General features: G+C 49.7%; 1 protein-coding gene across 4 annotated transcripts in view; it reads right to left on the reverse strand.

Moving 5' to 3' along the window:
- The window catches only part of COMMD10 (COMM domain containing 10), a 195,147-nt gene extending 185,269 nt beyond the window's left edge, over positions 1-9,878 (reverse strand). For all 4 annotated transcript variants that reach the window (XM_062189287.1, XM_062189285.1, XM_062189283.1 and 1 more), the window contains exons 1-4: positions 9,818-9,878; positions 8,810-8,900; positions 4,146-4,256; positions 2,634-2,789 (exon numbers count right to left, since the gene is read on the reverse strand). In XM_062189287.1, coding sequence (XP_062045271.1) covers positions 2,634-2,789; positions 4,146-4,256; positions 8,810-8,900; positions 9,818-9,858 — 399 coding nt within the window. In that variant the 5' untranslated portion in view covers positions 9,859-9,878. The remainder of the gene's footprint in view (positions 1-2,633; positions 2,790-4,145; positions 4,257-8,809; positions 8,901-9,817) is intronic.
- Between the last annotated feature and the right edge of the window lie 11,920 nt (positions 9,879-21,798).

Raw genomic sequence — 21,798 nt, forward strand, 5'->3', positions numbered from 1 at the left:
ACTAAAATGCAGCCTTATAAATACGAAGTAAACTAATATTAAAATGCAAAAAGTTTTTTAATGGAGGAGTCAAAAGAAGAAAGCATTGCAATGGAAAATTTAAAATACATATAAGATACAGAAAGAAGCAGAAATTCACTGATGAAAAATTACGCCATGGAGGATGCTTGTGAATGGTTATGACGTGGAATTCAAAAAAAAAAAGAAGAAGAAGAAGAAGAAGAAGAAGAAGAGGGAGAGAAACATGACCAAGGGGCATTCCTGAAGCCTGGCAGCGAACATCCTACTAGGTGGAGAGAGACTGCGCGCTTCCTCCCTAAATTGGAACAAGGCAGGGTACTCACACCCACCACTGATACCCCGCATCAGACTGCACGTCCTCATCAGCGAAGTAACTCAAGAAAAGTTAGGATAAACGATAAGGAAGGGAGCCCTGAACGGTCTCCATCCACACACGGTGTAACTGTCCACCCAGAAATCACAAGGATCTATAAAGATGTTGCTATCACTAATTAGTGTTTTTAACCAAGCTCAGGATAGACAATCAATATAGAAAAATCAATGCTATTTCTGTGTACTCACAATGAACAAACGGAAACCAAAATTTAAAAACACAGTGCTATTTGCAAGACTTCAACAAAAAAAGAACAAAATACTGAGGTATAATTCCAACAAAATATTTGCAGGATCTACATGCTGAAAATTAAAAACACTGATGAAAGAAATTTTAAAATTCTAAATAAATGGGAAGACTCAATGCTGTTAAATGTTACTTCCCCCTACAAATGATCTATAAATTAAACAAAAACCCAACTATTTCTCGGCAGGATTGTTTGTAGAAACAGAAAAGCTGACTTTCAAAGATACACAGAAAGGCAAAGAAACCAGAACAGCCAAAACAATTCTCAAAAGGACAAAGTCAGCAGCTCACACTACCTGAGTCCTGATGTTAAGACTTAATCAGGCTACAGGAATTAAGCTAGCGTGATATTGGCATCAAGAGAGACAGATCAATAGAATCCAGGAGAGTCCAGCAAAAGACTCACACAAATATGTAAGGCGATTTTGTTTTACAATCAGAGAAGGCAATTCGACAGATAATTCTGGAATAAATGGACACCCATGCTCAGAAAAACTGGCCTCCAAACTGCACTTTACGCCTTCCACAGAATTTACTCAAAATGGACGTTAGACCTAAATGTACAACAAAAATGCATAAAACAGAAAAAAGCAAAAGACAAAATCTTTGTGACACTGAATTAGGCTACAAATTTTGATACAAAACCAAAAGTAGAACATGAAGAGAAAAACTGAAACAGCCAACTTCATCGGAATGAGAAGCTGTGGTTCCAGAAGAGAAAGCCACAGAACGAGAGCAAATACGCACAAGTCACATACCTCCCAAAGGACTCACGCTTAGAACACGTGAAGAACACAAACTCCAGAGCAGAAGCAAACACCCTTGCTCCACATAACATAACCAAAAAAAAAAAAAAAAGACAAAAATTCCCATGCATTTCTGTATGCTAGGATTGATTCCTTTGAGTGCTCTTTATGTTATAATGAGATGTTTCTGTTATAATGTGAAAATACAGGTAACAAAAGGTTTGAAGAGACACTTCACCATAGCAAATACATGGATAGCACATTTGCACATAAGATCATCAACACTGTATTAAGGAAATGCAAATTAAAAACACAGATATCACTACAAACCTAACAGAAACAATTAAAAACAACCAACACCATCAAGTGCTAACAAGGACTTGGAACTGCTAGAACTCTCAAATACAGCAAGTAGAAATCCAAAATCATACCAACCCTTAACAAACTCTTTGAGAAAATGAAGGATGTAGGGGACACTTTCCAACTAATTTATAAAGCCAGTATTTTTCTCATACCAGAACCAGCCAAAGGCATCACAAGAAAACAACAGACCAATATCCTTCAAAAATATACAGAAAAATCTTTAACAAATTATTAGGAAATTAAATTCATCAACTTATAAAAAGGATTATAGCCCATGATCAAGTGAGATTTATCCCAGGGTTACAAAACTGACTGAATAGCTAAAGATTAATTAACATGATACAAAACATGAATAGAAAAAAATGGCAAAATCTATACAATCATTTCAGTCGCCAAAAGTTCTATGACACCATGGTTATTCTGTGCTTTTCCCAAAGTGTTTGTTTCATTCAATGTTCACTCAATTTAACAAATGTTCACTGAGTACCAACTGCACGCCGGCATTCGGCTAAGCCCTAATGCAGACACACAAAAACAAATAACTACATGGTTCAGGAAAAATCCTGTCTTACTCTGCACAGGAACCTGAGTAAAAGAAGCATCATTTATACACAAGGACTTAAATAAAAAAAAAAAAAAAAAAAAAAAGACTGTCTCATTTCTATTCTGAAGTTAAGAAGGCATATTTTAAACTGGCAATTAAAAGTAAAACACTGTGGTAGAAAATATGTTAATATATGGAAATAATTTTACAGGAATATTGTGCATATATTTTCTCTTGCCTGACTCTAACTCCCAACAAAATATTCTCCCCTTCACATCTCTTCATGTATAAGTCTCCATGCCACACACTACTGAAAAATACCTTTGAGATAGTTCTGTACCTTGTGGGGAGCCAGGATCCTCTGCCTGAACTTCTCGACTGTCTCTTGACCCGTGGAAGCCCAGGCGCTGACAAACGCCTCTGCTTTGTCTTGGCTCAGATGGATGTTCTGTAACTGTTGCTGCAGAGCCGCCGGCTTCACGTTGTGATACACGGCCTGTCACAGAGGGAAGTCACAAACACCCTTCTCAGCCCACACAGCCCTGAGCTGCAGTCAGTACAAAATAACTTTTAAACAATTTAAACCAAACACTGTATTACATTCCTACTGCCGTCGTCTGGGTTGTTTTGCAAATAATTATATATGCAACCGAGGGCTAGAAGATTCCGGCTTACGTGAACTAAATTATTCAAGCTAAGCTTTCGCATTTTTGCCTGTGGTTTAAGTAATCATAAATCCACTTAATAACCAGAACCCTTCTTTGCTTTGGCTATAAATAGTCCCCTAATTAAAATTTCACTCATATATTCCACTTAATTATTTTAAAGACATGTACAACAGTCTTGTTTCCCAAAGAACATTTTTTTTCCCAAAAAGCACTTTTCAAAATACTACCTTCATCTACCAAATTCCCAGTTAACACAGGTAGAAAAAATAAAAACCACAAACTTTCTGACAGCAATGCCTGTTGTTTCTCGCATTATTCCAGGACAGCGCTCCTGCACAGCCCATGTGTGATGTCCTACTCAATCATCTTTTCCCTCAGTGGAAGGCCCAGCAAGGCCAAAAGCCACAGCCACGTTCACGACCTGCAACCTGCAGAGGCAGCAGCAGTGCCTGGCACGGTGGCCTAAGAACAGCTGTTTCCTATAATGTTCTGAAGCTGCAGCACGACTTAAACTTTTACTTCTCAAGAATTCCATTTGATCAAACATCAGGAATTCACTGAGGAACAAGACAAAGAAAAAGTAGGATCCTGGCCCTCCATAAATTCAAAATCTCGTGAAGGAGACATAACCAGCACACAAGAAAGGATGACAGACTAACGACCGCCGGACTGCGATGAGCCAAGGATAAAGAAACCCAGAGGGAAGAGGCCAGGACAGGGGTGAAGGGAGAGGATGACCCGGACGTGCAGGGACGCCGAGGGCAGCTCAGCAGGAAGCACGTGAGGACTGGCGCTTCTCCTCTGCACGTTTTAGTCATCCTCCTCGTCAAATACTCATGGCTCTTCAAATAATTCATTTTATTTCAGAGCTCAAACAAAATGAAATCATTTTTCCAAATTATACCAAGTAATAATTCAAATCTTTTATAACTGTCTCAAGTCAATGAAGTCTCAATACATACTGTCAAATATTTTGCTAATGCTGCTCAACAGTACGATGGTTTTGTAGAAATAGAGTAGAAAGAAATCATGCAAATATATTTTACTACACTGAAATTCCTGACTAAAATAAACCCACAGCTTCCAGCTTGTACACCTTTTAAAAATTGAATGGTACAGTTACCAGAGCAATTCAAATATGTATTAAGCAAACCGTAGTTAAGAAATTTGAGGCAGTAAAATACCTGTTCTAAAATAAACGCTATTGTCTCAAGAACTAGGTGAAGATCCTGTTTCTCTAGAGAAAAAGCAGCTTGAAGTTTTTCTTCCTCTTCTTCGCTGAAACTGCTCTCGGCCTGCAACACAAAGAACGGTCCATCAGCATCCATTCCGGCACTGAAGTCCAGAGCTGATAAAAGATTTCTTCCCATTATGAAATAAACTTGAAAGAAAAGGTGAATCCATCATTAGGCAAAATCAATGTGCTTGAAATTTCTAAAATGCACAGTGGCCCATTCCAGGGTTCTGTGGCCAAAGTAAACTGGATCAATGTCATGTAGAGTCATAGACAGTGAGAGACAGAAAGAAAGGTCTTCCTTCCGTTGGTTCACCCCCCAAATGGCTGCTACGGCTGGCGCTGCTCCAATCCGAAGCCAGGAGCCAGGAGCCTCCTCCTGGTTTCCCTCATAGGTGCAGCAGCCCAAGCACTTGGGCCATCCTCCATGGCCTTCCCGGGCCACAGCAGAGAGCTGGACTGGAAAAGGAGCAACCGGGACAGAACTGGTGCCCATAGGGATGCCAGTGCCGCAGGCAGAGGATTAACCAAGTGAGCCACGGCGCCGGCTCCTCAACATCATTTTTCATGACTTACGTCCTCAGAGCTCCATGCTCAGTATCGTCAAGAACTTCTGAGACACGGGGATGACTGCTCATCCAGTTTAAAAAACAAAGTCTCACACTGTGGAGCTTCTTTTTACTTCTTGCATCTGATTTCCCTTCTTCCCATCCTGTAATCAGAGGTCATGTCTTGAAAACACCGAGATGCCCCATTAGAGCAGCTTCCCCTGCCCCGGCTCACTGCTCTGGCCCTCCATGGTGGGATCCCACACAGCTGACCTCTCAGGACCAGACTCACAGCAGTTCTCCACGAGGCTTTGGGTGGAGCAAATCACCTGAGGGAGGTGGGGAGGAGGGGTGTGTATGTGCGTGTGTGTGCATGTGTGTTCCCTGCTACAGAAGTACACGTGACTTCCCCTAGTGTTTCCCAATGACTACTGGCCTGCTAGATGGGACGCTGTAAGGTTTTTAAAAGTCCCTGGACCCTAAAGACAGCAGCATCTTCCTCACACTGCAACAATCAAACTCAAAAAAAACAAAAACAAACAAAAAACATGTGTCCGCACATCTAGCACGGGCCAGGGAGAAGGCCACGTCAAGGAAGACTCCCAGATTCACGCCCAGGCACACCCACACTCCATAGCTAAGCTGTATTAGCTTCCTGGGGCTGACTCCTACTGGGACGCTAAGGAAGCTCTCTGGACAAAAACAGTATTGTCTGCCTATTAGCAGTGTAACTAAGTAAAGTCGAAGTGCCACGCTGGTGACATCCACAGTAGCACCCAAATCTCTCAACCTCTGCACCTGCGGAATGGGCTCTGCCTGTCTCAAGGCAAAGACGGATCAGACCCACCCAGAGGACACGAAAGGCAGCAGATCCTGAAACCCACCGCGAGCTCTGCCAGTGCTTGTCTCAGCCGATCATCCCGACACCAACACCGGCCAGGAAAACCATGCGCCCACGTGTCCATCCTCCACTGCCACAGGCCTCACAGCACACACGGTACCTGCTGCTCGGCTCCACAGGGGACTGGCAGGGCCAAAGACAAACTGCACGTCACAACTTCCCTGCAAACGTTCCCTCCCGCCCCGTACGAGGCACACAAGGTGGGAAGAGTTCCCCGCCCCGTGCTGTTTTCCACACTGGAGAAGGCAGCTCCCAGCTCAGGAGAGGGCAGAACGTCCGCATCCCACGCCTGGACCACTCACGTTGAGGCTGCTGCATTCACGGCTTCCCACTCCTGCCTGAGGTTTAGGGCAGTGGGCTCCGGCGTGGTTCCTGGAGCCCGGCTGCCTCACTAGGCCTATGTGTAACTACAGTGAGTTACTCAACCAGTCTCCAGCTCAGCTTCCTTGTGGATAGACAGGGATGACAAAGGTACCCACTTCTTCCAGTTGCTATAAAGAGCAGAGCACCTACTAACACAGAGCCACTAACCAGTGCAGGCGCTGAGGGAGTAAGCTCACTGCTTCTGAACAGCAAACACGGCCAAGCACTGCGGCTGCTGGAGATCTTGCCTCTCCATCTACAGACAAATTCCCAGCAGCTAGGAACTGACAGCACCCACATCTGTCTTGTGTCCCACGTGGCAAAGAATGAATCCCAACAGTATCTACTGAGCCCCAACCAAATACATAGCAATGTATTGAGTATGGGAAATACAGGACGGGTAAGACATGATCCTCAAGACAGTCAAGGCCATGGAGTCGGTGCCGTGGCTCATTTGGTTAATCCTCCACCTGTGGTGCCAGCATCCCATATGGGCACCGGGTTCTAATCCCGGTCACTCCTCTTCTAGTACAGCTCTCTGCTGTGGCCCGGGAGGGCAGTGGAGGATGGCCCAGGTCCTTGGGCCCCTGCACCCGCATGGGAGACCAGGAAGAGGCACCTGGCTCCTGGCTTCGGATCAACGCAGCTCTGGCTATAGCAGCTATTTGGGGAGTGAACCAACGGAGGGAGGACCTTTGTCTCTGTCTCTCTTTCTCACTGTCTATCTGTCAAATAAAAATAAAAATAATTTTAAAAAAGATAGTCAAGGCCAGGGGCAGGTTAGCTGGTGGAGCAGATTAGGGACTCAGGTGCTTCTAATCATGAAACAATTCTTACAAGGGAGCAGTCACACGAGGTGAGAATGAATCAAGTGTTTACAGAGCACAGAAGGAGGAGAACCAAATCTGTGAGAGCAAGACGGCAAAGCCCACGGAGAGAGAGGACGGATCACTGAGTCAGCAGAGCACACCGGGAGCCAAGGGGAAGAGCGCCTGGGCGGACACAGGGCAAGAAGCTCCCGCCTGGAGCCCAGGTCTCACAATGCAGGCTGAGCACAGAACGTCTAAGGATTCTGAACTGTTCTCCATGGGGGCGCGGACAGTCACTGATGGCCTGAACATGGCAGAGATGATTTTTTTTTTTTAGGAAAAGAAACATTTGGAAAGGAACTGGCGTAGTGCTGTGAAAAAAAGACAGGAAATACGAACACTACGAGCAGGGATCGGATCTGAAGGAAGCTACTGCCGCTGCAATAGGACCTGCACAGGCTCTCAACACAGCTCGGACGAGAGATGCTTTCAGGCCACCTCCTGACCAGGCCAAAGAGGAGGAGCCAGTAAAAAGCAGTCCTGGTTCTTATCCAACGGCGACGGCTGCACCAAGCTGAGCAGTCACTGGGTGTCCCATAAACATGTGCTGGATCGAATGACATTTTTCATAATCCAATACAGAAATTAAAAATGAAGGTGGACTGGTGACCAAGCAGTAAATTACCAAATATCCACATACCCAAAGCAATCACACCCTTGAAATAAGATAGCCAAAATTAAATGAAAGAAAACATACTGATTTAGAGCAAATACCACAAAATTATTTTTAAAACCAAGAAAAACACAATCGGAATTTTTAGCAAAATATGTTCAACATTAAAAAACATTAGTCCCCAGGGGCTGGTGCCATGGCACAGTAGGTTAATCCTCTGCCTGCGGTGCTGGCATCCCATATGGGCGCTGGTTCTAGTCCCAGCTGCTCCTCTTCCAAGCCAGCTCTCTGTTACGGCCTGGAAAAACAGTAGAAGATGGCCCAAGTCCTTGGGTCCCTGCACCGCATAGGAGATGGGAGGAAACTTCTGCTCCTGGCTTCAGATCAGCTCAGCTCCAGCCATTGCAGCCATCTGGGGAGTGAACCAGCAGAAGGAAGACCCCTCTCTCTCTCTCTCCCTCTACCTCTCAAATAAATAAATAAAATTTTCAATTAAAAAAAAAAAATCAGTCCCAAAATATAAACCATAATAAAACAGGTCCAAGGTCAAACATACTTGGAAAATGTGACAAACCGTATTCACTCTTAACAAACACCTCCTCTACTAAAGACTCTGGAAAGATACATAATTAAAAAAAAAAAAAATTAAACCTTACAGTGCTTCCAAACTTTTGACCATGGAACATTATCAAATCTTCCACAGACTCAGTGATCCTGAGAACACTTTGTAAAATGTTCTCCAAGGAATAACACAGAGCTTCAGAAACACCAGAAAGTACCATCTCGGCGCGGTGCTGTGGCATAGCAGGTAAAGCCGTGGCCTGCAGTGCTGGCATCTCATACGGGTTGGAATTATGGATTATTGGATATATATATATATATATAGGATATATATATATATTGGATTATGAAAAATGTCATTCGATCCAGCACGTGTTTATTGGGCACCCAGTGACTGCTCAGCTTGGTGCAGCCGTCGCCGTTGGATAAGAACCAGGACTGCTGGAACTCATGGTTCCAGTCCCGGCTGCTCCACTTCCGATCCAGCTCTCTGCTATGGCCTAGGAAAGCAGTGGAAGATGGCACAAGTGCCTGGGCTCCTGCTGCACCTGCGTGGGAGACCTGGAAGAAGCTCCTGGCTTCAGATCGGCACAGCTCTGGCTGTTGTGGCCAACTGGGGAGTGAACCAGCAGATGGAAGACCTCTCTAAGCCTCTGCCTCTGTGTAACTCTGCCTTTCAAATAAATAAATACATTTAAAAAAAAAAAAGAAAAAGAAAAAAAGTAGTATGGCACGCGACGTAACTACAAAAACACAAACCTTCAGGTGGAGTTTCTGCAGGATTCGGGTAAGCAGCCGCGGAAATCGTCCTCCGTCTATCGCATTGATCAGAGTCACGGCTTTTTTCATGCTGGATAAATTGAAAACACAGCGTTTTCAGTGTTCCCGGTTCTCCCGCACAGCTAACCTCTAAGTTCCCAACTCCGATGCTCTTGGGCGAGCCTGAGCCACATACAGAACACGGAGGCCCTGGGAGACCCCGGCCCAGGGGGACTCCCAAAGGATGCCCAAGGGTCTCCCGTGAAGGCCCCCCAGCAAGGCGCACCAAGCCGCGGGCTCCCGGCACCGCACAGCGGCGGCCACCCCGCCCACGCCAGGTCGCGGGGCCACCTGCACGTCCCCGCGCCCCGTGGACCGCGCCTTCCCCGCGCCGGGCGCAAGCGGAGGGGAACCCGGGAGGCCGGCAACTAAAACGGCAAAGTCGGGAAGCTCCGCGCCCTCCGCCGCCTTCCTTCCACGGGACCGTGAGCGCCCGGGAGCCGCGCCGCACGGGGGACTGGACACCACCGGGCCGGACCCTGACCCCGGCCGGTACCGACGCCCCGGGCGGGACCCTGACCCCCAGCCGGTACCGACGCCCCGGGCGGGACCCTGACCCCTCTCCGTCAGGTACCGACGCCCCGGGCCAGCGCTCAGAGGGGCCGGGCAGGACCCTGACCCCCGTCCGGGACCCTGACCCCCGGCCGGTACCGACGCCCCGGGCAGGACCCTGACCCCCGTCCGTCCGGTACCGACGCCCCGGGCCAGCGCTCAGAGGGGCCGGGCAGGACCCTGACCCCCGGCCGGTACCGACGCCCCGGGCCGGACCCTGACCCCCGGCCGGTACCGACGCCCCGAGCGGGACCCTGACCCCGTCCGGTACCGACGCCCCGAGCCAGCACGGCGTGCGCCCTGCCCGTCTCCACGAGGTCGGAAGAGACCCGGACCCGGAGGAGCCGACTCCGCGGCCCCGCCCTCCCCGCCGCAGCCCTCGGCCCCGCGGCCGACCTGGGGCCCTCCCGCAGCAGCAGCGCCGCGGACGCCGCCATCCTGGAAGCCGCCCCGCCCCCGGCGCCCGGCCCAGCCAATGGCGGCGCGCGGACGGAACGCCGGAAGGCCCACGCCGCGCCGCGGCCGGGCTGCGCGCTCCTGCAGGCCGGGCCCCCGCGGGACAGGACCGAGGGGCGACGCCGGGGCCGCGCGGCGGAGCCCAGGCCGAGCGTGCGCGCAATTGCACTTACCTGTTAGGTTGTGTGTGTGCCCCTAGCTGCTGTTTTACATGCACGTGTAGCTGTATGTAGCACAGACGTAGTGCGTGTGTGCCTCCAACATGTGGACAGACACGGGTCCTTGGAAAAGTGGAGGGAGAACGGTACTGAAAGACAAGCTGGGTTGGGGAGTGCGCCTTGGGCCCAGCCTGGGCCGGTCCTGGCTGTGGCTGCTGATGTCCGCTACTGCTGGAGGGGGCAGAGGGGGTGGCTCAAGTTCTTGGGTCCCTGCCCCCACGTGGGAGACCGGCCGGCCCCAGCCCTTGCAGGCATATTCGAGAGTGACCCAGCGGTTGGGAGCCTTGCACGGCCTGCCTGCCCTTGTGTGTGTGTGTGTGTTTGTGTTCATCTGTCTCTCTCTTGTCTTTGAAATTAATCCTTGAAATGTTAAGTGTACTTTAGGGCAACATTTTTTCTAAATCCGTGCCTCTTTTTTTTCTTCTTAAGACACATCTCCATGGACTCTGATGACGCTCCCCTCCGACACTGCTCAGATTTCTTTAGTAAGGCAGGTTGAAGCAGGCCCGCCGCAGCTGGCTGCTGGAGTGGGCCTGGAGCAGGTCCAGGCAGGAGGGTGAGTGTTGCCAGCTCTCTCTGGGCACTGTGCCATCGGCCCCCCGTGTACCTGCACCCTGGGGGCTCTGCATGTGCACCCAATTCCTTCAGCCAAGCTCACTGGATGCCCGATGTCTTCAAGGCACTGGGGGTGGCTAGAGCAGTCCAAAAACATCCTAAGACCAGACTGGACATGAGGGTGGGAAAAGCCTTGATGACAGGCGTGGCATGTGCACTTACGGGTTAGCTATTCAATGCTGTTTTTTTTTTTTCTCTCTCTGCATTAACCATTTTTGAGCAAAGAAATTTTGTGATGGGAGCTTTTTTTTTTAAGATTATTGTCAGCAGAATCCTAGTTGGATGGAGAAGAGATGGGCAGGAAAGCTACACGGGAAAGCAGTGCCATAATCCATGGGCACGCAGGGAGGGTGGCGCTGGGGATGGCCAGCCAGTGGACGGGTCAGAGCTTTGCTTCCACTGTAGAATCTTCAAGGGCTGGCAAGACACTGGATTTCATTTTCCTTCCTAATTATGTTTTGCTTAAATTATTATTTAAATTAGTTGGCATGGCTAGAGCAGTCCAAAAGCAGCCTAACTGAAAGGAGAAGCCAGGTTGCAAATTAAAAGTGAATAATCCCGCGTGGATAATTGAGTTGACCGCACTGTGTGCTCAACACACACAGATACATTTAGCTCCACATACTCCACATACTCCCCCAATTTGTCTGCATCTGAAGAAAATCACTTGTGAACCTGCATCAGCTGTAGGTCTCGGATCCAGACACAGACCACCTCAGCGGCACGATTTTCTGTGCGATCCTTTGCTTTGGCCTTGAGTGGAGCCACTCCCCACTGAAACTGCTCAGACCTCCAGAGACGCTCACTCCTCCTCCTCCCCCAGCAAAGCAGCACGGGGCTCAGGTCTGAATCTTTTCACTTTGTACAGCGTTGAGCCTCCCTGAGCTTCCCATCCCAGACCTGTAAGCTGGTGAGTTAAATAACGTGATGCGCGAGTGCAGGGTGCCCTGTGCCCTGCTTGGGGAACAAAGCGTGGCCCCACCTTCTACGTTCCAGCCCCAGGGCCAGCGAGCGCCCCTGGACGAGGGCCAGCCCCTGCTTGTGCTGCGGCATGAGCGCCAGCAACGGGCGGAGCAGCAGTGACCTTTCAGGTGAGCCTTTCATGCATTTTCCTCTGCACCCCAGAGAGTTCCGGCCCAAGGGCTTCAGAGCCCGGAAGTGCAAGGTCAACCTCGCATGTGCATGGATGGGAGCGTGGTTTCCAGTCACACATGCACAGCACGAAACTCCGAGCTCCTCGTGCCTTCCCTCCGTGCCCCCAGCCCCAGTCTTGGCAGCTGCTTCGCCACACTGGCCGGCAGGAGTCATTGGCCCACTTCGCCTGGTTCCCACCCCACGCCGACACCCCTCCCCCCGACTCAGTCGCTCCTGTGCGGCTTGCAGCCCTGTTTTTAGCTCCACAGTCAGCGCTCGCCTCGCAGGTGTGAGAGAATCAGCGGGCGTGGAACTGCAGAACAGCCTTGTGGGTGGCAAACAGCGACTCGTTTGTCCCACATCTGCTCCCCGGCTTCCCAGGGGAGTCACGTGTCTCACCTACCACCTTTTCATTTAGGAGCTGATCATGTGAATGTTCTCGTGTTGTCTGAGACGCCTGGAGAAGAAAGAGTGCCCGAACATGGCCTCTTCCCGGTCTGTGTGACAGGCGGCGCTGTGCAAAGCCAGAGGCCCAGGAAGAGAAAGAACAGCATAAGGTGGCCAAGTCCCACGGATCCACGCAGCACAGCTGTTGATGTTGACCCGCCCTTGACCTGACGGAGGGCTGGGAGGAAACCTTCATTAAAAGGTGGCAAAAGCACATTTTGTGACCCACGAGCACATCCCCTCCTAATCCATTCTCGCACGTGAAGCGGAAATCCGTCTCACATTTTCGCCCCTCCATTTTCATTTGCACCTGCTCCCCTCCAGGACGCCTCCCAGAGGCCTGTGCCGCTAACAGGACTGGCGGTGTTCACACACAGACTGCGAGGAAGCCCCGAGGGGCCTGCAGTCATTTCCACCAGTGAACACTGGGGAGAATTAGACCCGCGCGAGGGAGGAAAGATCACAGACCCCCTTTCACCACTGACCAGCGAAGGGAGGACAAACAGGAAGCATGGCCAACAGACAACAGAACGGAGAAGCCGATGACTCGGAGGAAGGAGCCCCCAGGCAGAGCCAGACCTCTGCCGTAGCAGAGTCCACGGAACCACGAGACGTCCCTCCATCTCCCCGTTTGCAGAGCAGCCGGCAGTCAGGGCATTGGCCGTCGCTGGGGACTGCCCGGGGCTTGGAGGCTACGGAAGCGCCATGGATCACTCTTTTGATGCTTCTGAGTGAAGCAGAACGAACAAAGTGACATCTCATTATTCCAGAGGTGGAAGAGGGAGCTAGTAAATCGGATGATACAAAGGAAAGTAAGTTGGGGCCCGCACTGTGGCGTGCATCCCATATGGGCACTGGTTCAAGTCCCGGCTGCTCTACTTCCTATCCAGCTCTCTGCTGTGGCCTGGGAAAGCAGTAGAAGATGGCCCAAGTCCTTGAGTCCCTGCACACACATGGGAGACCTGGAAGAAGCTCCTGGCTCCTGGCTTCGAATTGGCGCAGCTCCAGCCGCTGGGAGTGAACCAGTGGATGGAAAACCTCTCTGTCTCTTTCTCTCTCTGTAACTCTGACTTTCAAATAAATAAATAAATCTGAAAAAAAAAAAAAAAGAAAGAAAATAGGACACTTGGAGGTAGGAAGCAGGGGAACAGGCTCCCTAGAGGGAGCATGAACGGGGCCTGGTCTCCAGCCCTGGCCTGGTTATTAACACTGGCTGACACCCACGGCCCCTGATCCTCCTCCACCCACAGTGGAAATGAAGGAATGCAGTGACAGCCTGGATGACAGGCGGCCTCCTGGACAATCAGAGGCTCGGGCGGCAGTTACAAAGGGTGGCTCTGACCCCTGGGGGTCACTCCTCGTGCTGGGGTATGCGGCCACCAAGGAGAGGAAGCCTGGTGCAGGACACTGAACAACATCTCAAAGCTGAGCAAGTGAAAACCAGATCCACTAAATAAGGCTGCCCTCAGGCCTGCTTCCCCTTGGGTTTCTGGCCAACAGGGTGCGACACTGAGTTAGCAAACTGGCATCCGAGACAGAAAGACAAACGGAACTCACATGACTAGGCCAAGAGCCAAGAATACGTTGGCACATCAGTGGACAGAGTTGTCGGAGCCACGAGCAGGCCAGATGGGAAGAGATGGTGTGACAACTACACAGCCGAGCTACAGAAAAAGAAGTGGGAGAAAGGCACACCCCACAAAAAAATACATATGACTCCACGAGAATGCTCCTTAAGACAGAACTTAATCAGGAAGTGAATTCTGTGCAAGAAGGGCTCAGAGACAATCTTAGGAAACAGCAAAAGTAGACGGAAAGGGCAAAACCAAAGAAAGAGCTGGGGACCACAAACTCGCCATTTCCTAACCAGAACATCAGACGCAGAGCAGACCCGGCCCAGACCAGAGGGCCATGCCCAAGACAAAGCCGACAGTGACACGAAGGGGAAGTCCCCAGGGCCATGACGCTCACAGCACATGCGAGAGCGTGCTCGCAGAGCGGCACAAAGAATCTGACTCCCTTCTGCTGCTCCACGCCTGGGCAGAGGGTTGGAGAAGCCCAGGGGCACCCGCTGTGACACTGGAGAGACATTCAAACCACATCAGGCTCTTACCGCATGGGGACGCCTCGTCCTGGACCCACCCCAGGCCAGGTGCCCTTCCCCACATTCCCCGGACATCTGGGGTCTGCTTGGGAGCTGCTGTGCTCCCCCGGAATGCCTCGTCAGATGCGTGAGAAATCCTGTTACATCTCCCCACTCTGTGTGCGGCACCATCAGACTAGAGAGGGCAGGCAGTAATCAATGGAGGACAATTTCCCCACAACGTCGAAAAAACCGAATCTGCAGTTGAATAAAGGAACAAGTTGTTTTCCAGAAAAACTGATACAGAATGAGGATACTGGGGCAAATTCTGCTGAAGTCATCAAATTCCAAGGGTGAAGAAAAACTTCCTGCAGTCAGGTGGGAAAAGCAAGCCACACACAGGAGACAGAAGGTCAGCCACGCTCAGCCTTGTCCACAGTGGTATCTAGGAAGTTCAGAGAAAAGGGGACAATGTCCAGACAAGGGGCTTTTCCATTACCAAGGCACGAGTCAGCCAACGTCAGGCACGACTGCACTCACAGTCTTCATGAACTCTTTTTAGATGAAAACAAGCCAGGGCCGGCGCTGCGGCGCTGCAGGTTAACACCCTGGTCTGAAGCTCCAGCATCTCATATGGGCGCCAGTTCAAGACCTGGCTGTTCCACTTCCCATCCAGCTCTCTGCTGTGGCCTGGGAAAGCAGTAGAAGATGGCCCAAGGACCATGCATGGGAGACCTGGAAGAAGCTCCTGGCTCCTGGCTTCAGATCAGCGCGGCTCCGGCTGTTGCGGCCAATTGGGGAGTGAACCATTGGAGGGAAGACTGTTCTCTCTCTCCCTGCCTCTCTCTGTGTAACTCTGACTCTCAAGTAAAAAATAAATAAATCTTAAAAAAAAAAAAAAAAGAAAATACAAGCTGAGGCTGGTGCTGTGGTGTAGCAGGCTAAGCCTCCACCTGCAGCGCTGGCATCCTACATGGCCACTGGTTCTGGTCCCGGCTGCTCTTCTTCCAATCCAGCTCTCTGCTACGGCCTAGGAAAGCGGTGGGAGATGACCCAAGTGCTTGGGCCCCTGCATCCACGTGGGAGACCTGGAGGAAGCTCCTGGCTCCTGGCTTCAGTTCTGCCCAGTTCCGGCTGTTTCGGCTAATTGGGGAGTGAACCAGTGGATGGAAGACCTTTCTCTGTGTCTCTCTCTGTCTGTAACTCTACCTCTCAAATAAATCTTTTAAAAAAGAAAGAAAATAAAACAAGCGACTTAACTTCTGTGGCTTGCCCCATGAATCACACTCAGACTCTGACCCACCTTCGAGATTGTTCAGGAACAAACACCCTTGTCCTCAGGGACTACTTTAGGAAGAAACAACTCTCACGTACAGCAGTTTCTTCAGCTTATTCTCCTTCTTTTATCCATGTTAATAAAATCATTTTTATGTACCTACATCACATATAACATACAGACAATACAAACTGATATCTAGATATAAATATATATATATAGTAATTACCAGAATTAAGTTTGGCTGATGTTCATGATATTATTTGGGATTGGTAAGATTTCATTCAACTTTATCGTCTATTTGTGCCTCTCTATAGTACCTGAATTTCTGATCATAAGAGTGAATTATTGTCAGAAAAACATTAAAGCCATTATTCAAAAAATAATGAAAACAAAGAAAATGGGTTATGCATCCAATGCGCATGTTTTTGAATTGGGTATTAAAGTAAGTTGTGTATCAATAAAAACACTTAAGAACTTAAACATTAATGTCATTCTTTTATTGTTATTGACTGACTGATTCAAGAGGCAAAGAGAGAGAGAAAGAGAAGCAGAGAGCTCCCCTCACCGGGTCACTCCCCAGAAGACTGCAACGGCCAGGGCTCGGCTAGGCCAGTGCCAGGAGCCAGGAACTCAATCCGGGTCCCTTATGAGAGTGGTAGGGACCCAAGTACCTGAGCACATTAACATCATTCTTGTAGCAGTTGATAAACAATATGAATCCATTAACCACTACCAGAATTTACTTAGATTTTTTTGTGTTAAAGGAACGAAAGGTCCAAGGTGAATTATTAATATAGCTGCATTTGCAAAGACTGCAAACGATGTATCTCTGCAGTCTAACTACTGAGCTCTTATTTACATAGGACTTTAAGAGCTTTCTCTTTGCTGTTTGCCAGATCAGTAAATCAATAGGACGGACTCAGTGACTGTCAGTATCGGAGTCAGCACAGCACTGCGAAAGACCAAACTGTTGCCTTTAACCACCCAGGCCCTCTGTGTCTGTCCCCAGTCTCCCCATGGCACCAGCGTGCCGCGGCCACTCTCAGTTCTGCGGAGAGAGTCATGTTCTCTCCTGGGTGATATTCTCTCCCGATGATAGAAGGGCTATGTAGAGCTAACTGAGCCATTACAGGGCCTTAGCGACACTGCTGACAGGTAAATGGGTAAGAACCACAGTCTCACAATTGTCCACCCAAAGTGCCAACAGCACAGGGATGGAGAAACCAACCTCCCAGACCTCACCACGCACCTCGGAAACACTCTGTCCTGTCAGACCGCGCTGTCACCCTCTGCTCTTGACCTCCCAGGGTTTGTGAGGCAAAGCAAACGTCCTAGCAAGGGGTCACACGCACTTGTGTTGCATCCTTAGCCAACTGCGGTAAAGCCACGTCTGTCCTCACCCCGCCATGGGGAGGTCATGACCTCCAGCTCCATACTGGTACCACACAGAACATGAAACCATTCAAACCAATTCACAGGGAAGAACCTGCATCACAGCTGCAGGGCTAGCTGCCTGCGGGCTAGGAATCCGTGCACCCCACCCTCAGAGACAAACGGCGTTGCCAAAGACCTGGCTTCTTTTATTCTTGATTTAGTCCATCTTTTTTTTTTTTTTTTTTTTTTGACAGGCAGAGTGGATAGTGAGAGAGAGACCCAGAGAGAAAGGTCTTCCTTTTGCTGTTGGTTCACCCTCCAATGGCTGCTGTGGCCAGCGCATCGCGCTGATCCAAAGCCAGGAGCCAGGTGCTTCTCCTGGTCTCCCATGGAGTGCAGGGCCCAAGCACTTGGGCCATCCTCCACTGCACTCCTGGGCCATAGCAGAGAGCTGGTCTGGAAAAGGGGCAACCGGGACAGAATCCACCCCCCCGACCAGGACTAGAACCCGGTGTGCCAGCGCCGCAGGCAGAGGATTAGCCTGTTAAGCCACGGCACTGGCCAGATTTAGTCCATCCTTAAGTGAATAGATTTTACTGGGACCCTGAAAAATGAGTGAAAATGCTGCACTTGCTTTGTAGCTGTGTTTCCAGAACTCAAGATAGTGCGTCCACACCACAACCCAGTTCTGTTCAAACACTCTGTTCCAAATGTGCCTATAGAGTAGTCTGGAATTCCTCTACAGAAGCTGTCCTTCAAAGTCAAACACGGTAAACACGGAGCACCTGAGCCTTGACTTCACTCGGGCGTAAAAGCCTCAGCTTGATCACACCAGCACCGTATCTCGGTTTCTAACACCACTGTCCAACGAAAAGACCAGGGCGTCTTGGAGAAGTGGCTCATTCTGAGACCAGGTGAGCAAATACTAAAAGAGCCTGAAAACATCTTGTAGGGGGAAAAGCAAGAAAATGGTAAAAAAGAATGAATATCCTGACTGCCCCACTTCTGGCCCAGCTCCCTGCCAATGGCCTGGGAAAGCAGTGGAACATGGCTCAAGTGCTCAGGCCCCTGCCACCCATGTGGGAGATCCGGGTGAAGCTCCTGGCTCTTGGCTTCAGCCTGGCCCAGATGGCTACCACCGCCAGCCCTGGAAGATCTCTCTCTCTCTCTCTCTCTCCTTGTCTCTGTAACTCTGCCTTTCAATCAATCAAAATAAAATAATAAAAAATAAAGTGTAATAAACTTTTTAAACCTTAATGTTGTGGATCTGTTAAAGAGACACAGGAGCCTACCAAAAAAACTCCCCGTAGCCAAAGCTGAGACAACTTGAGCCACAAGATAAACTAAGTAGTTTAGGATTACAAACCAATGTATAAAATAAATATCCACAAGCCCATACTGATATCAACAAATCATACAATAAACAATGATTAAATAAATAAACCTGAAAGGAGACAAGTGCTTGCACTTCATGTCCACACCTTCCCCCACAGGGCGAAGGCCAGCTCCACACTCCTGCTGTGGCCTCCTTCCAAAGAGGCCGGTGTGAAGGGACGGGCACACAGCCCCTGGCCGGGAAGGGTCCTGACAAAGGCTGCTTCCCCCAGATGGACAGTGTGCACTGATGAAACGCCCATGAAAATGGCAACCGACCTCGGTGGTCTTCTTTCTGGGAACCCACAGTGCCAGTTACATCATGAGAAAAACAGCAGACAGATCCCAGTTCTGGAACCTTCTACAAAATACTGGGCCAGTATTCCTTAAAACTCTCAGAGGTCATCAAAGACAAATGTCTAAGAGACCATCACCAGCCACAGGAGCATAAGGAGGCACCAGCTCTGTGCACGGCGGGCTAAGCCTCCACCTGAAACGCTGGCATCCCATGTGGGCCTAGTTTGAGTTCTGGCTGCTCCACTTCTGATCCAGTTCCCTGCTAATGCACCCGGGAAAGCAGCAGTAGACGCCCCAAGTCCTTGGGTCCCTGCCACCCACGTGCAAGACCTGGATGAAGCTCTAGGCTCCTGGATTCGGCTGGCCCAGCCCCAGCCATTGTGAACCAGCAGATGGAAGATCTTTCTCATTCTCTCCCTTTCTCTCACTGTAACTCTTTCAAATAAAGAAATCATTTTTTTTAAAAAAATAGGAGCCTAGGGGCCGGCGCCATGGCTCACTTGGTTAATCCTCCGCCTACAGTGCTGACATCCCCTATGGGCACTGGTTTGAGACCTGGCTGCCCCTCTTCCAGGCCAGCTCTCTGCTGTGGCCCGGGAAGGCAGTGGAGGATGGCCCAAGTGCTTGGGCACCTGCACCCGCATGGGAGACCAGGAGGAAGCACCTGGCTCCTGGCTTCAGATTGGCGCAGCGCCGGCTATGGCGGCCATTTGGGGGGTGAACCAACGGAAGGAAGACCTTTCTCTCTGTCTCTCTCTCACTGTCTATAATTCTACCTGTCAAATAAATTAAAAAAAAAAAAAAGGACACTTTCAGTCTCACAAAGCAAACAAACAAAAAAGAAAAATATAACTACCAAATTTAAGTGTCATAAATTTGAAAACATTAAATAACAATTGAAATAAACTCCTGAGAGTAATATTTTAGTCCAAAGAGGAGAAAATGGCTCATTGTAGCTACCCTCAAATAACCTAAAAGCAGAAAAAGATTCCAAATCTATTTAGAAAATTGCTCTTGGTTCTTCCTTGTGTAAAACATGAAGTACATAGGAATGGCCAGCAGAGGGAGCCAAAGCCACGCATGTAAGTTTTTTTCTTTCCATCATTTGGAAAGTGAATTTTTAATAAATACAAGCAAATGGCTCTCATCTTCCAAGAACACACGGAGAAGTTACGGAGACTACGTGTTTTCTGCTCCCCTGATATGAAGTACTGTACAGAAGTACTTAAAGCTAGAATGAGCTATGAAGCAGTTCAAAGGAAAGGCCTCCTTCCAGGCCCCCCGCTCCTCCGCTCCTGGGGCCCCTCTTCCTCTCTGGGGAACTCTGCGGTGACGCCCAGAGGCTCTGTGTCAGCAGGGACACTCGCTGCGCTGCACCCACAGATCCTGTAGCAGGGATCATGCGGTTGGAGGCAGGTAGGAGAGGCAGGCAGCCCTCCGGACAGAAAGGGAGCGGAGTCCTCGTGGAAATCCCCCGAGGAGCGCTCTGCTAACTGGCCACGCCGCCCCTGTTCTGGACGACACCTGCGTGAGTTCACCAATTTTCTCACCTCGGGAATCCAGCTCTGAGTGCCTTGGGAGAAAGACATTGGCTGAAAGGATGCTGGTCTACACTAACCTTTCAACGATACTTGATAATTTTTAAAATAAGTATATTTCTCTACCTTTTTGTTCGCGAATTGAAAGATTTAGAGAAAATAGATAATTCCAAAATGTACACAAGAATAAGCAGAACACCCACAGATTTTAAAGTATACATAAAACTAAAAATCATTCTATTAAAAAGAAAGAACAGTGCAAAACCCTCCAGGCCCGGATGGCTTCGCTGGCCGATTGCAATTTTTTTTTATTCTTTTATTAAATTCCAGTATTCAAGGTAAAAAAAAAAAAATAGCACTGGAAACAAAGACTTCCAGAGCAGAAAAGATGAGAAAGTGGTCCTGAACTCCTTGAGACTAGGCTCACCTTAATACCTAAGCCAAGGGGACAGAGGCAGGCGGAGGCGTGGCTGGGGCAGGAGCGACGGTGTCAGAATCAGAGCGAGTAGCTGGGGAACACCATGGTGTCCACTAACTCCAGACGGCAAAAGCAGTGCAAACACAGCGTGCCTCTGCAGCGCCGCGAGAAGTCGGCAGGCTGGCTAGGGAGCCGGGGCCGAGGAGCGGCGGCGCCGAGCACCCTGGGCCGGCACTTGCCTCCCGCACCTGGTAACGAGGAAGCCAGCAATCCAGAAATGCTCACAGCCAGACTTAAACAGCCCTCCATCCCCTGCTCTCTGGAGAGGGGTAAAAGACAGGAACCTTCCAGACCCTAAAAGCTGTGGCCCAGCTGAGACCCCAGCCAGGCTCACAGGGGAATCCTGACTTCCACCCTGGCCAGGCTGTTACAAGGTTCCCCGGCGCCAGGGTAAAGGCAATCCAAGACACACTGCAACTCTACCTCTGAAAGAGAAAAACAAAAACATTTCAATAGCCAGAGAGCTGAGAACCAGCCAGGAGCTTCACCTGGGTCTCCCACGTGGGTGGCAGGGGCCCAAATACTTGGGCCATTTTCCACTGCTTTCCCAGGCCTTTAGCAGAGAGCTGGATCAGGAGCAGCTAGGACTCGAACCACCATCCACATAGGATGCCAGCACTGTAAGCAGCGGCTTTACCTGCTAGACCACAATGCCAGCGCCTTGGATATGTTTTTTAAAACTGTCAAAATGTAACTATAAAAGACCAAAGAATCACATTACAAAATGAGTAAAAGTGGCCGGCGCCGTGGCTTAACATGCTAATCCTCCGCCTTGCGGTGCCAGCACACCGGGTACTAGTCCCAGTTGGGGCGCCGGATTCTGTCCTGGTTGCCCCTCTTCCAGGCCAGCTCTCTGCTATGGCCTGGGAAGGCAGTGGAGGATGGCCCAAGTCCTTGGGCCCTGCACCCACATGGGAGACCAGGAGAAGCACCTGGCTCCTGGCTTCGGACCAGCGAGATGCGCCGGCCGCAGCAGCCATTGGAGGGTGAACCAATGGCAAAAAGGAAGACCTTCCTCTCTGTCTCTCTCTCTCTCACTATACACTCTGCCTGTCAAAAAAAAAAAAAAAATGAGCAAAAGCTA

Source organism: Lepus europaeus, chromosome 4 (genome assembly GCF_033115175.1).
Source record: "Lepus europaeus isolate LE1 chromosome 4, mLepTim1.pri, whole genome shotgun sequence".
Lineage (NCBI taxonomy): Eukaryota > Metazoa > Chordata > Mammalia > Lagomorpha > Leporidae > Lepus > Lepus europaeus.